Source organism: Eschrichtius robustus, chromosome 8 (genome assembly GCF_028021215.1).
Source record: "Eschrichtius robustus isolate mEscRob2 chromosome 8, mEscRob2.pri, whole genome shotgun sequence".
In the NCBI taxonomy this organism is placed as follows: domain Eukaryota; kingdom Metazoa; phylum Chordata; class Mammalia; order Artiodactyla; family Eschrichtiidae; genus Eschrichtius; species Eschrichtius robustus.
The window spans coordinates 16,948,320-16,963,629 of record NC_090831.1 but is presented as its reverse complement, the minus strand read 5'-3'; the positions used below and the strand labels follow the sequence as shown (position 1 = coordinate 16,963,629).

At 39.0% G+C, this 15,310-nt stretch overlaps 1 protein-coding gene across 1 annotated transcript in view; it reads right to left on the bottom strand.

The window, feature by feature from the left end:
* The window catches only part of COG5 (component of oligomeric golgi complex 5), a 296,956-nt gene that overhangs the window by 279,345 nt on the left and 2,301 nt on the right, over positions 1 to 15,310 (bottom strand). Inside the window, exons 2-5 of the mRNA XM_068550382.1 lie at positions 12,209 to 12,348; positions 9,005 to 9,062; positions 4,049 to 4,103; positions 3,880 to 3,949 (exon numbers count right to left, since the gene is read on the bottom strand). Of these exons, the coding sequence (XP_068406483.1) occupies positions 3,880 to 3,949; positions 4,049 to 4,103; positions 9,005 to 9,062; positions 12,209 to 12,348 (323 nt within the window). The remainder of the gene's footprint in view (positions 1 to 3,879; positions 3,950 to 4,048; positions 4,104 to 9,004; positions 9,063 to 12,208; positions 12,349 to 15,310) is intronic.

Here is a 15,310-nt window from a genome sequence, read left to right as displayed (position 1 = left end):
ATGTGAGTTCGATCCCTGGTCAGGGAACTAAGACCCCACATGCCGTGGGGCAACTAAGCCCATGCGCCACAACTAGAGAGCCCGTGTGCCGCAACTACTGAGCCCATGCACCACAACTAGAGAGAAGCCCGCACACCACAAAAGACCCCTCATGCTGCAGCAAAGATCCCACGTGCCGCAAAGATCCTGCAAGCCGCAACTAAGACCTGATGCAGCTAAATAAATAAATAAATAAATAGATATTTAAAACCAATCCTCAAAAAGATCAGACTAATTTCAAGTAACTTAACTGTGAACAAGAATAAAGTCCAACACCATTTCAAGGAAATTTTTAAAGATCCAGACCCCTGAACACAAAACACACCTTTACAGTATAAAATCAAAAATTACCAAGCATGAAAAGAAGCATAAAAATAAAACCCGTAACAAGAAGAAAGGTCAATTGACAAAAACTGACCCAGAAATAGCAAAGATTAAAATACTAAAACATCTATTATAGCTGGGGCCCCTGGTCCCCGGGCCACAGACCTGTTAGGAACCAGGCCACACAGCAGGAGGTGAGCGGCAGGTGAGCGAGCAAAGCTTCATCTGTATTTACAGCCGCTCCCCATCGCTCGCATTGCTGCCTGAGCTCCGCCTCGTGTCAGATCAGTGGCAGCATTAGATTCTCATAGGAGCACAAACCCTGCTGTGAACTGCGCATGTGAGGGATCTAGGTTGCTCGCTCCTTATGAGAATCTAATGCCTGATGATCTGAGGTGGAGCTGAGGCAGTGATGCTAGCTCTGGAGAGCGCCTGCAAATACAGATCATCATTAACAGAGAGTTTTGACTACACAGAGACCATAATAAATCAACTGCTTGCAGACTCATATCAAAACTCTATCAGTGAGTGGAAAGTGACAATTAAGCTACACCTGGTGGCAGGCTTTACAGTGACAAGTGAGTTGATGTACTTCGACTGTAGAACTGCATGTGGTGGCAGGCTTTAAGTCAGAAACTGACACTTATTTCAGTCTGCGCGTGGCCTGCCCATTATTTTATTTACCACTTCTGTCCATACCTCTTTCCTGCATTGTGCACTTGTCTCAGTCACAGTTTTGGTAAGCCCACAAGCTAACCCTAGCCAAAATGAGTAAAAAACAAACGTCGCTGGAGAGCTTTTTTGACAGGGGGGAAAGACCCAATGATGAGATAGCAGAAGACTCTAAGACTGCCAACAAAACGAAAGCTGCATTTAAAAGAAAATACCAAGAGTCCTACTTAAATTACGGGTTCATTGCCACAGGTGATTCACATTCTCCATGCCCGCTCTGTATAATATGTGGCAACTAGCTATCCGAGGAAGCCATGAAACCTTCAAAACTGTTTCGCCACATGGAGACCAAGCACCCTGCATTAAAAGACAAGCCTTTGGAGTTTTTCAAAAGACAAAAACGTGAACACGAAGAACAGAAGCAATTATTGAAGGCCACCACTTCATCAAATGTGTCTGCACTGAGAGCATCATTCTTAGTGCCTAACCACATTGTTAAAGCTAAGAAGCCCTTTACTGGGCTTCCCTGGCGGTCCAGTGGTAAAGAATCCGCCTTACAATGCAGGGGACATGAGTTCGATCCCTGGTCAGGGAACTGAGATCCCATATGCTGCAGGGCAACTAAGCCCGCACACCGCAACTACTGAGCTTGCGCGCCTCAACTAGAGAGCCTGCGTGCCGCAAACTACAGAGCCCACACGCCCTGGAGCCTGCGCGTCACAACTAGAGAGAAACCTGTGCATCACAACGAAGAGCCTGTGCACTGCAATGAAAGATTCCACGTACCTCAATGAAGATCCTGCATGCCGCAACTAAGACCCGACACAGCCAAAAATAAACTAAATAAATAAATCTTTAAGAAAAAGCCCTTTACCATTGGTGAAGAGTTGAGCCTGCCTGCTGCTAAGGACATCTGTCATGAACTTTTAGGAGAGGCTGCAGTTCAAAACGTGGCACGTGTTCCTCTTTTGGCTGGCACCATAACTAGACGAACTGATGAAATAGCAGAGGACACTGAGGCACAATTGTTAGAGAGGATTAATGAGTCACCATGGTACGCAATCCAGGTTGACGAGTCTACTGATGCTGACAACAAGGCAACAATGCTTGTTTTTGTGTGATATATCTTTCAGGAGGATGTGCATGAGGATATGTTATGTGCACTTTTGCTGCCAACCAACACAATAGCTGCAGAACTCTTCAAGTCTTTGAATGATTACACATCAGGAAAACTGAATTGGTCATTTTGTGTGGATATATGCACAGATGGAGCGGCTGCCATGACTGGACGGCTTTCTGGTTTCACTACTCGGGTAAAAGAGGTTGCTTCTGAATGTGAGTCTACGCACTGTCTCATCCATAGGGAAATGCTGGCTAGCTGAAAAATGTCACCTGAACTTAACGTTTTGCAGGATGTGATTAAAATTATCAACCATATTAAAATACATGCCCTTAACTCACAACTGTCCACACAGCTCTATGAGGAGATGGACGCAGAGCACACACGTCTTCCCTTATACACAGAAGTGAGATGGCTTTCTGAAGGTAGATCACTGGCCAGAGTTTCTGAGTTACGAGAGCCACTCCAGAGATTTCTTTTAGAAGAACAGTCACCACTGGCAGCACATTTCAGCGCCACAGAATGGGGTCACAAAACTTGCTTACTTGTGTGACATATTCAACCTGCTCAACAAACTCAATCTGTCACTTCAGGGGAGAACAACAACTGTGTTCAAGTCGGTAGATAAAATGGCTGCATTCAAGGCCAAACTGGAATTATGGGGGCAATGAGTGAACACTAGGATTTTTGACATGTTTCAAGTATTAGCAGAGATTTTGAAAGAGGCTGAGCCAGGGCCTTCTTTCTCCCAGCTGGTGCATGATCACCTATCTCAGCTTTCAAAAGAGTCTGAGCATTACTTCCCAACCACAAAAGACCCCTGAACTGGGAAGGCATGGATCCACGACCCATTTGTGAATAAGCCTGGTGAATCGACTTTGTGCTAGAAGAGGATCAAATGCTTGAGATCGTAAATGACGGTGGCATTAAAAGTATGTTTGAGACAACTTTAAATCTCCATACGTTCTGGATTAAAGTCAAGGTGGGATATCCTGAGACTGCCACGAAAGCACTGAAAAGCCTGCTTCCGTTTCCAGCATCCTATCTTTGTGAAGCAGGGTTTTCTGCAGTGACAGCAACCAAAACGAGATTACGGAGTAGACTGGACATAAGCAACACACTTCAGGTGTCAGTGTCTCCCATCACCCCCAGATGGGACCATCTAGTTGCAGGAAAACAAGCTCAGGGCTCCCACGGATTCTGCATTATGGTGAGTTGTATAATCATTTCATTATATATTACAATGTAACAATAGCAGAAATAAAGTGCACAATAAATATAATGCGCTTGAATCATGTGAAAACAACCATCCCCCCACCCCCACCTCCCCGGTCCGCGGAAAAACTGTCTTCCACGAAACCGGTCCCTGGTGCCAAAAAGGCTGGGGACCGCTGTATTACAGAAGTTATAGGTTTGGGTTCCTTACATTGGATCATAGCAAACTGTAAGGATAAAAGTTAGGTTTCTTCCTATTCTCTATTAAGAGAAATAATTTTGAATTCTAAATAGTAATACACTGAAATAATAAGAGTGAAAATAATTCACCTGAATAGTAGTTTAGATTTTTATTTTTTAAACTGAATATCTTCTTTTAAAGCTCTTTAGTATTTTTCCCTTTTTCTCTCATATTCTCTTACTTCCTCAGAATTCATTCTCTTGAAATTTGCTCGCTTATAAAGACAAAATGAAGTAAAAGTACAAAGAAATGACAAGTGAGGACCTACCTGAAGTCTTGCTAGTTGAGCAGTACGGGCTACTATTTTATTGTATGGCTCAACAATTTTTGCTTTCATCCTAAAGGAAAAACAAAAAGAGGAGTGACAAAATCATCTTCAAAATATCAATGGATAAAAATCTTTCCATTTCATTTATTTACAAAATGAACAGCAGTACCTATCAACAGCTCCCTGTAAAGCCCCAATTCTTGTCTGCATCATCTGAAGGACACCTAGGAAAACATAACAGCTTACGTTACTTTACAAATTTACAAGGTTTCAAATTGGGTAAAAAGTTAAAAGAAAAAAATAGAGAAATTTTTCCATTTTTTTTCTGCCGTCATCATAATCCAACCAATATCTTTTACCTAGACTATTGCAAAAACCTCTGACTAGTCTTCCCCGTCCTAACCTTGCTCCACTAACGAAGTCTGACAAAAAATGGGAAGTGACTGCTTAATGGGTACAGGGTTTCCATTTGAGGTGATGAAAAAGTTCTGGAACTGGACAGTGATGGTTGCACAACACTGTAAATGTAATTAATAGCACTAAGTTATATAGTTTAAAATGGTTAAAGTGGTAAATTTCATGTTAATGTGTATTGTACTACAATTACAAAAAAAGAAGCGTGGGACTTCCCTGGTGGCGCAGTGGTTAAGAATCCACCTGCCAATGCAGGGGACACGGGTTCAAGCCCTGGTCCAGGAAGATCCCATATGCTGCAGAGCAACTAAGCCCATGCGCCACAACTACTGAGCCTGCACTCTAGAGCCCACGAGCCGCAACTACTGAGCCCGTGAGCCACAACTACTGAAGCCCGCACGCCTAGAGCCCCTGCTCCGCAACAAGAGAAGCCACCACAATGAGAAGCCCGCGCACCGCAATGAAGAGTAGCCCCTGCTCGCCTCAACTAGAGAAAGCCCACGCCCAGCAACGAAAACCAAACACAGCCAAAAACTAAATAAAGAAATTTATTTTAAAAATTATATTTAAAAAAAAAAAAAGCCTGAGTGATCTTTGGAAGTGCAAATTATAACACTCATCTGCTAAAACCCTTTCCCAGTCTCCCCTTCCCTCTATGTTAAAACTAAAGTCCACGGCTTGGTCTACAAGGCCCTGAACAATCTGGAAATGAGGTACTCTCCTCCTGCTATACTCTCTCTAACCCCCAATGCTAGATAAATAATAAATATGGACAGCAAGTACATTATTGCCTTTACTCTCTACTTACATAACATGATGAAGAACTGTTTATAAAATTGTAAAATTATTTTCAGGAAGATAGATCTTAAATTTTACTTTTTTATATGCCTAAAAATGGGCTTTCCAATATTACAGATTTAATTATTTTGAACTATATTCCTTAAAACTCAGTTTCTATACTCAACTGGCATAGCTGTACTTCTGAAACATAGCATTCTAAATAAATTTAAGTATAGAATGTTGTCATATTAGATGAAGTAATTTAAGAATCAACTAATACTCCTATCTGCATACAAATATGTTTTAATATGGCTCAGTCCAATAGAATCCTTTCTGGACCCAAGGATTTCTGCCGGTATTATGGTTCACTGACCTTAAACCTCCAAGAATGAACTGGCTTTCCTTGTTATCATCACTTCCTCACATCTTATTCTCTCCACAACCCACTCGCAACACCTTTCACACATATGCCACCAAAACAGATCTTGTCAAGGTCACCAGAAATCTCCAAGGTGCCGAATTCTATTGTCAGTTCTGTCTTGATCTTGTTTAACTCTCAGAAATTCATGACACGTTGAACCACTCCCTCCCTAAAACATTTTTTTCTCTAGGCTTCCAAGTCATCACCCTCCTGGGTTCCCTCTGATGGCATTGGTTGCTCCTACTCCTTCTCTGTTAGATCTCTACATGCTGGAGTACTCCAAGATTTGATCCTCAGCCACCTTCTCTTCTCCATCTAGAATCTCTCTTAGGGATTTCATTCAAACCCAATGTTTTAAACACTATCTGTTCAATAAAATACTGATTTTATATACACACATATGTACATACATCTATATAGATTTTCTTTATGCCTATACACACACACACACACACACAAATCTCTAGCCCTGAACTTTCTTATGACAAATTTAAGACACGCAAGATAACTTCTGCCCCACCATGATCCTCTCCAGTGTGACGCATCTCAGTTACTCATACCATCATCTATCCAATTTTTCAGACTAAAATCTTAGGAATCACTGTTGGTGACTTTTTTCCCTCAGACCTTTCATTTCCCATCAACAAATCCTATCAGCTCTACCCCCATTTTATCCCATTCACTCCTCTCTCTTTACATCCACCACTAATTCAAGGCACCATCAATGTCTACTAATCTAATAGCTTCTAAGTTGGTACCCCAGATTCTACTCTTGCCTTCTTATAGAGCCACCAGAGAAAACTTTTTAGAGCATTAATCACATAACATCTCTAATTAAAACCCTCCAACTGTTTACCATTGCATTTAGAATGAAAATCAAAATTCCTTCCCAAGAACCTCATCTACAGTTCTTTCCCTCATTCACTAAACTCTAGTCATACTAGCCTTTTCTTTCTGCCCTTCAAACGTGCCACGCTAATTCCATTTATTGGTCCCTCAGCTTACCACACTCTCCTCCCCAGATAGTCATGTGGTAGCTCTTTCTCATCATTCAGATCTCAGTTCAAATGTCATCTTCTCAAAGAAGCATCTCCTGCCCATCCTAGCTAGTAAGAAACTCCCATTCTTCTACCTCATCATCTATTTTATTTTCTTTTAGGACTTAAAAGTACTTGAAGTTCCCCACTTACACATTTTTTTTTTTTGGTCTAATTCCCTACCTAGAACGTAAATATCATGAGAATAGTGACTCTATTGTTCACAGGTGCCTGGTATCTAACAAGTTCTCAATTACTATTTGACTGAGAGAGCAAATAAATGAAGAAATTAGGCTATCTCTTTTTAATAAAATAGGCTTAATTAAATATACCTCCAAACTCCATAAGGACAGGGACTCTGTATACTGTTACAGCTGCCTGTTACAGCTGCCTGTTACAGCTGCCTGTTACAAATTCTCAATTAAAATTTAAATGCATATGGGGCTTCCCTGGTGGTCCAGCGGTTAAGACTCCGTGCTTCCACTACAAGGGGCACGGGTTTGATCCCTGGTCAGGGAACTAAGATCCCACATGCTGTGAAGCGCAGCCAAAAAATTAAAAATAAATAAATAAATAAATATGTAAAAAAAAAAAATTTAAATGCATAAATAAACAAAAAATGAAGAGAGAGTAAATTTTAATAAAATAGGCTAAATAAATATATCTCCAAATGAATTACATGGCCAAAATTTTAAATATATAGGAGAAAAAGCAGATGAAGTAGAAGTTGGGATAATACTCATTTTCAAATACATAACACACATCTCAAAAAGTTTAATAAATGATTAGAAATACACATCATGCTAAAATGAATACTAACTGATTCATACTTTGACTTATGTTCAAATAATCTGGAGAATATTCTTAGATTATCATAGGAATTCAGAAAAGTCAGCCTTTGTACTGTACACAGTCACTCAATGGATAGTCATTCTAACTCAGTCTAACAGCATATTTAAAATATTTTAATCACTGAAAAGCACTCTGGGGAAAATCAGCACACTATAGAACTAAACACATATAGGGAACTCCCTGGTGGTCCAGTGGTTAGGACTCGGCACTTTCACTGTCGTGGCCCAGGTTCAATCCCTGGTTGGGGAACTAAGATCCTGCAAGCCATGTGGTGTGGCCAATTTAAAAAAAAAAGAGAAAGAAAACCACAATGAGAAGTATTTCTGTTGTGATGATTCACCTACAACTATATACACTCAAAATCAACGTACTACCGTGACATCCCTATGGGTTTCTATAAAGGAAAAAAACCTTTACTCATTTGTTTACAAAAATTACCATTAAAAACAAGGTATTATTTACTTGCTTCCAGAAACATACAAAAATATGAGAGAAAGAAAATTAATTTTCCGTAGTAAGTCAGTACCGAGAGCCTCTTAATTTTCCCACGAACATAGTCTGATATCTATCCTAAATATTCAAATAACAAACTGTTATTTCCAAAATACTATGTTCTTTATCAGGATGCCTTAGAAACAGTGCACATGCTGAAAATAACATCTTTGAGTGCACATAGGAAATACTAGAGGAAGCATTAAAGAATATTGCATCACAGAAAGCAATATCCTTCTTCCTTAAGAATTTCATCAACATAGGGAAGAATCACTTGGCTTTCTTTTGATGTGCAATGATTAACAGTAATCACAAGTGATAATGGAAAATACAATATTAACATTTCATATTTATGAGATGTAATTTAATTTAATAAAGAGAGAATGAAAAATTCATAAAAGATGTCAAACAAAAATAAGAGAGTTCATAATAAAAATCCAATGTATTATTATTCTACTATACTTTCATTCTTGAAAAGCATTTCAAAGAAAGCCAAACGTAAGGAAAGAATTCAAGCCTATTTCCACTACTTTGGTGGAGTTGATTTTGTTTTTGTTTCTGTTTTTTTTTTGGCCACGCCACGCGGCTTGCTGGATCCTAGTTCCCCAACCAGGGATTGAACCCGTGCCCGTAGCAGTGAAAGTGCAGAGTCCTAACCACTGTAACCACTGGAATTCCCCTGCTTATTTGTTTTAATTAACTAACAGTTACAAAAGCACTAAATATGTGCCAGGAATTGTCCCAGGCATTGTGTTAACTCATTTAATCCTCTAAATAACATATTAGTACGTATTAATACTCCTCCTTTATAGATAAAACTGAGGCACAGAAAGGTTAAGTAAGTTGTCCAAAGTCACACTTCTAGTAGGTGGGAAAGCAAGGATTTAAACCCGGAGAGTTTAGCTCAGGGATCAGCAAAGTTTTATTAAAGTTTTGTTGGAACACAGCCACACACATTCGTTTCCATATTACCTGGCTGCTTTCACCCTGTAACAGCAGAGTTTAGTAGTTGCAACAGAGACGGTATGACCTTCAAAGTCTAAAATATTTACTTTCTGACCCTTCACAGGAGAAGTTTCCAAGCCCTGGGTTAGCTCTGTATAATGTATAATAGTTAATGGAAATATACCTTCCAAAGACTCAATCCCAGTTGCTTGTGCCAGTAAATCTTCATGTCTTGCAACGACCTGAAAATCAAGAATGAATAATCAGCACTGCAAGTATTAAGTATTATAATTTGTAACCACAAAGTAGAATTGAAGGTCTCTCTCTTTATGGAAAGTGGGAAAATGCTAATACAAAAAATACAGGTTATAAAGGTGTGTTTGAGCTGAATTACTGGTGGGAACACAAACACGCTATAGCTCAACACACAGCCAAAGACGTCTTTTCATTAGCCCGGTGGTTTCCTAGGGGGATGTGCAGAAGGAGTTGTGCCCAAACTGAAAAACAAAAAACAGCTAATTTTTGCCACGCTAATTAATACATGCTTCCCTTTTAAAGAGTGTTTTCAAACATCAGGTTCTTTTAGTTCTTGCATTTAATTCAGCATCAAGACCACATTCTAATTTGGAAAGATAAAGCAGAGTCAGCACCTCCCTAAACATCTCTCTGCTTCCAGCTTCCTAATGTCACAGCAAATCCTCTTCCTTGCAGAAGACTGGTATTTTTAAGAAAATTAGGGCAGTGTGAATAGTCATATCAAAAAAAAAAAAACCCATAAAAGTTGAGTTAAAGGCTACATGCAAGAGAGTCCTAGAAACACCAAGAAATCAAGCAAATCTTTAGAACAATGCAGAAATCCTTATTATTTTGTACGCTTTATTACAATGAATAAGAAGTTTCATGTCTAGTCTGTAAACTGAAGCTCCTAATCAGCAAAGATTCATTCAATGGAATGCCTAAATCCTCTACTTTGCCCTGTTTCACATGTCACTTGCCATTCTAGCAAGTTCCTCTATCATATATCTAAAATAAGTGCTACTTTTGGTCTCCTATGTCTCTTATCCAGAAGACATCTGAGTTCTCCCCAGTCCACTGATATGGTCATTAATGTGTCCATCCTAACAAGATGAATATTTTTCTAATTCTCTATTCTTTGTCCCTTGTGATACTCTGGAAAGGCTGAAAAGCCTAAAACTACAATTTCATAGACTCCCCTCTGGTCAACTGGATGAATTTCCAAGAGATTCAGAAGACAGAAGAAAGAGGAAAACTATCTTCCCATTACTGTTTCAGCTGGTAAGAAAAGTCCTGAGACCTGAGGATTTAGAGACAGTTGAGATAGCCCTATAGATCATTCCAGAGTTCAGTTACCAAGCATCCAGAAGCTGAACTTTAGCAATGGCATGGGAGGTAACAGCAGGAGCTTCCAGGTCTCTGTGTTGCATCTGTGGTAGATCCTTCAACTCATTCCATTAGCTACCCATCCAATCCTCTGTATTAAATATCTTCCCGCTTTAAATACCTAGAGCAGTTTCTGCTTCCTGCACTAAAACCCTGACTAATACATACTTCGGTACATCTTTTGTAATTTTAATCATCTCAATGATATTTTAAATTATTTTTATTATATTTTATTTACTGGTTTGGTTAGCATTATCCCAATTTTGCTTCTGCAGAAAAACAACTGTAGCAGGTTCAGATCTCATACCAGGAATCAGAGACTTCCTCCACCCTACATCCAGAACCACTGTAAGTATAACTTGCCCCCTCTAGGAGATGTTAAATAGATTTTAAGTTTTTATTGATTCCTTCAGAGAAGGTACTATATGCAAAGAATAAGGAAAATGCCAACCACAAAAAGGCAGAAAGAATTTCAGGTGGCTCCTGCAAAAAGCTACCCCCTGAGAAACCTAGGCAGAATTAAGTGCATTTTCCCCTGCTCCCATAGACAGTTTGTACTATTCTATTTAAAACAGGCATCACTTGCCTGTCATTATTTCTGCCTGTATCTGCCACTGGTCTGTGAATCCTTGGAGAGCCAGGAAACGTTTTCATTTTTCTATCCGCACAGCCTAAAGCAAAGCCTGACAATTAAAACTGTCCTATAAATGTTCCTCAATAAGTATTGATCTCTAATCATATAATCAGAATTTTAACTGACCTTAAAAGTCATCCCAGTCCGAACCAAGCTGCTCTTTTTTTTTTTAAAGAACTGTCTATAATATATACTTCTATTTTTTTTAATAAATTTATTTATTTTTTATTAATTTTATTTTTGGCTGCGTTGGGTCTTCATTGCTGTGCACAGGCTTTCTCTAGTTCCGAAAAGCGGGGGCTACTCTTCGTTGCAGTGTGCAGGCTTCTGTTGTTGCGAAGCCCAGGCTCTAGGCGCGCAGGCTTCAGTAGTTGTGGCACGTGGGCTCAGTAGTTGTGGCTCATGGACTCTAGAGTGCAGGCTCAGTAGTTGTGGCACACAGGCTTAGTTGCTCCACAGCATGTGGGATCTTCCCGGACGAGGGCTCGAACCCGTGTCCCCTGCATTTGCAGGCGGACTCTTAACCACTGCGAAACCAGGGAAGCCCCAAACTGCTCTTTTAATTGATAAAGTAAGACACGAAAAACTTAAGGGAACATGTCTCGTTATACCAGATCTAGGTTTCCTGGAAAATAGTTCATTTATTCATGCAATTTGTTCATTCATTTAAATATTTAAGTGCCTACTCAGAAAGAAAGGCAACACTAGGAAGTACACCATAAAACCATCCTATAAAAATCACAGAATTGTAGAAGAGGAAGGAACCTTCAAGATTTTCTACTACAATCTCCTCTTCCCCCTTATTCACTCCAACCCATTCCATAGGTTTTTCTCCTTTTTTTAAAAAAAAAGCAAGACTCAAAGGCATTACATGGTATGAAAGGTAACAGCACAACTGAGATTCGGACCTATCTCCTAACTCCCCTCATCGTGCTCTATCCACCACAAATTTATCAACTTCCTGTAATTTCATCAAATGTTACATTTTGTGCTCATAAAGTGTGAACTGCTGATAGGAACATCCCAGTTTTTCTTATTCACACTGTTCTGCTTCCAAAATTCCATTTTCTATTATCTTTATCAAAGACATCCTATTTTTTGCCTACCTATATTCTCTCCATATCAGTTAAGATGATGAAAACAAAGTATGAATAAAAGGTTTTGGAGAGATGGGTATATCCATTTTTCAAATAACAAAAAGTAGTTTACAGAAAACTTTTCAAAGATATACTTGGAAAAATATACATTTGTTCATGTAAATACACATTTAGATTAAATAATAAAAGGATTATAAAAATGATATATTATCACTCTGGGTTGAATAAATTGTATGATCCAGAAAATTGGAATTACCTGTAAGTGCAGTTCTTTATCCAACTGACTGATTCCTTGGGCAAGTTTTGCTAGTTGTTCAGCAATTACAGCTTGATGAATAGATTGAGAAGTATAAGTCTTTACATCAAAGTCTTCATTTAAAAAATCACTATAACACTCTGGGAAAAAAAATAAGAAAAAATCCTTATTAATTACACTGCACCAAACCACAGATATTAAACAACAGAACAATTATAATCATAGTTAACATATTTTGAGGTCTTTCTATACACCAGAAAGTACTGAAAAGGCTTTCTGTTGTAAATGAGAAGGAAGAGGCGGTAGCAACAGCAGTAGAGACTGGTAAAATTCACTAAGAACTTACTACGCGTCAGGTACTGATATAAGCACTTTATACATACTAACTCATTCAATGTTCACACAACCCTGTTGGAACTATCATTCTCCCCGTTTCACAGGTGAAGAGACAGGCACAGACAGGACATGCAACTTGTGCAACCTCACTGTTTGAACCCAGGCAGTGTAGCTGCAGATCCCACGCTCTGGACTACTATGCATATTCCTAAAAACTAGTTTTTAATCGGTGAGTCAAAAGGAAAATATTGAGCAAAAGATTGAAAAAAAAAAAAAAAAACAACTACTAACCACAGCTTTTAACACAAGAAAACAAGGTCACTGACAATGACAATAGGAAAACTGACTGTATTTGATAATTATGGTCTCCAGCATCTCCAGACTGATGCACAAATACTGTTATAATAAAGTGAATCTGAAATTTTAATAGAAGTAGGCAAATGCAAACTTACAGGTATTACTGAAATTTTGGATTTATGGGTGAAATAAGTAAATGGAAAGAGAAACCATGTTTAAAGTAGACCCCTAAGAGAAAGAAAAAAAAGGGACTTCCCTGGAAGTCCAGTGGTTAAGAATCTGTGCCTCCATCGCAGGGGGCACGGGTTCGATCCCTGCTCAGGGAACTAAGATCCTGCATGCCACGTGGCACAGCCAAAAATTAAATAAATAAAAATTTTAAAACAAGAAGTGATGCTAGATGTTAAGAAGATATCTTTCTGTACAGAAATCCACAAATTTGTGGGTGGAACGAAAGTGGAGAGAATTATGAATGAAAAATAGATACACAGAAGTGAAGTCAATGTAGGTATAAACAATTATCTCCTAGCCATATGGCAGATATACGTAAGACTGCCTTGACAGAGATTATGAAACTAACAAGCTATAAAATAGAGTACTTATAAGAAAACTTCAATTGTCTATACCCACTATAATGTATACTCCATGAGGGCAAGTTCTTTGTTTTGTGTACTACCACACCCATAGAGCCTGAACAATGCCTGACACATGGCAGATGTTCAATACTGGTTGAATGCATGAATTAATCTGTGTATCAGCTGCAAGTATCATTCTGCTAAAAGCAAAGACTCATTCTTGACTACTCTCAAAGTGTAGTGGAGTGAAAGAAGGAAACTGCTACTTTGGCCTTAATTCTTAGAAGCCCATTTCCTTCGAGTTTGCCAAGTAGTTCTCAGAATTAAGGATCCTGTCAGGCAGACAAATGGAGAAGGCTATTCCAAGAGGGAAGGTTTAGAGGCAGCAAATGTAATGGCATATTTTGAGGAATAAGGATAATACTGACTTAAGTATGTCTAGATCACAGTGTGTGTTGGGCAGAAAGGGTAAAGAATCATAGGATTTGAGGTTCCAAAGGAAGGTTGGGGTGTGGTTTGAAAAGAGGCTGGTAAAATATCCAAAATGTTCAGACTATTTCCCATTTAAGGTTTTAAAGCCAAGAAAGAGCTCTGTTAGCCTTGTGTTGTAGAACAGCTTCTGGCAGCTGTATGGAGGATGATTGAAAAGGGATTAGCCACGCGGTGGTGTGCTGGGGCTGGCTCGGATTGGCTCCTGACAGCCAACTGTTAATCTCTCAGGAATTGTGTGAGACAGTTAACATCACATGTAGGTATCTTAAAATTGACCATGGTAAGGGTATTTACACCATGAAAATTAGCATACACTACAAAATCAGGGCTTCTATTTTCCCAGGATGCTAATTTACCAACACACCCATGGAATAGAGCCACAGAGGCCAGTAAGGTGCTATGTTAACAGCCCAAGTGACAGGATGAAGACTAAGATAGTAGCAGTAAGACTGTCAAGGAAGTGACAAATTTGACAAATATTCAGACACTATAATGTACAGGACTTAAAGAGACAAGCTGAAAGATGGGTGATTAGGTAGACCAAGAATTAAAGGATGATTCCCAAGTTTCTTGATTAACTGACATAGGGAATTCAGTTTTGCATGAAGTAGTCCACCAGGAATCTTTGTATAAAAATGAAGATGAATGTACCCCTGCCTCCAAGGAACTGATAACCTACATGAGAACAAGCACACATCTAACCTACGTGGGAACAAGCACACATCTAACTTACCACACACAATTAATAATTAATACAATTAATGGTAACAGAGACTACCAGAGGAAAAGGTTAGAGGAGAGGGGTTAAAAAAAAAATTCATTTCACTTTTTCATGTGCAGAACCTACACTATTTGTTCATATGCAGATTTTTATATGTAGAATTAGTAGTGCTTGTTCACTGTCAAGACAGAAGTGTCCAGTAGAGAGTGGTTCTATAGCTCAGAAGAGAGGTAAGGGCCATATGTGTATATTTGTATAGATATTAATTTTCAAACTATGAAAAAAAGACCAGATGATTTAAGAAGACATTTTAGAATGCACAAAAAAAGGAAAATGGGAACGACAGAGTTCAGAAGCAGGAAAACACCAAAATTTGGGGGTAGATAGAAGAAATGAAAGCAATCAAAGAAATTAAGCGTTCAGAGAGAAAGAAAAACAGGAGAGAATGGCAAAAAACCAAAAGGGACAGCTTAAAGAAAGTCAGTAGTGTCGAAGATCTTATAAAGATCAAACACAATGAAGGCTGAATACTGGCCATTGGATTTGGCATCTGAAGACAGACTGTCCTTCATGCTTCTCTTTTAGCTTTCTCATGCCTATAGGAGGCACATCAGAAACACCTCGCAAAATTTCAAACTACGCATCTGCTGACCAACTCTATCAATCCTATCCTCTATCACT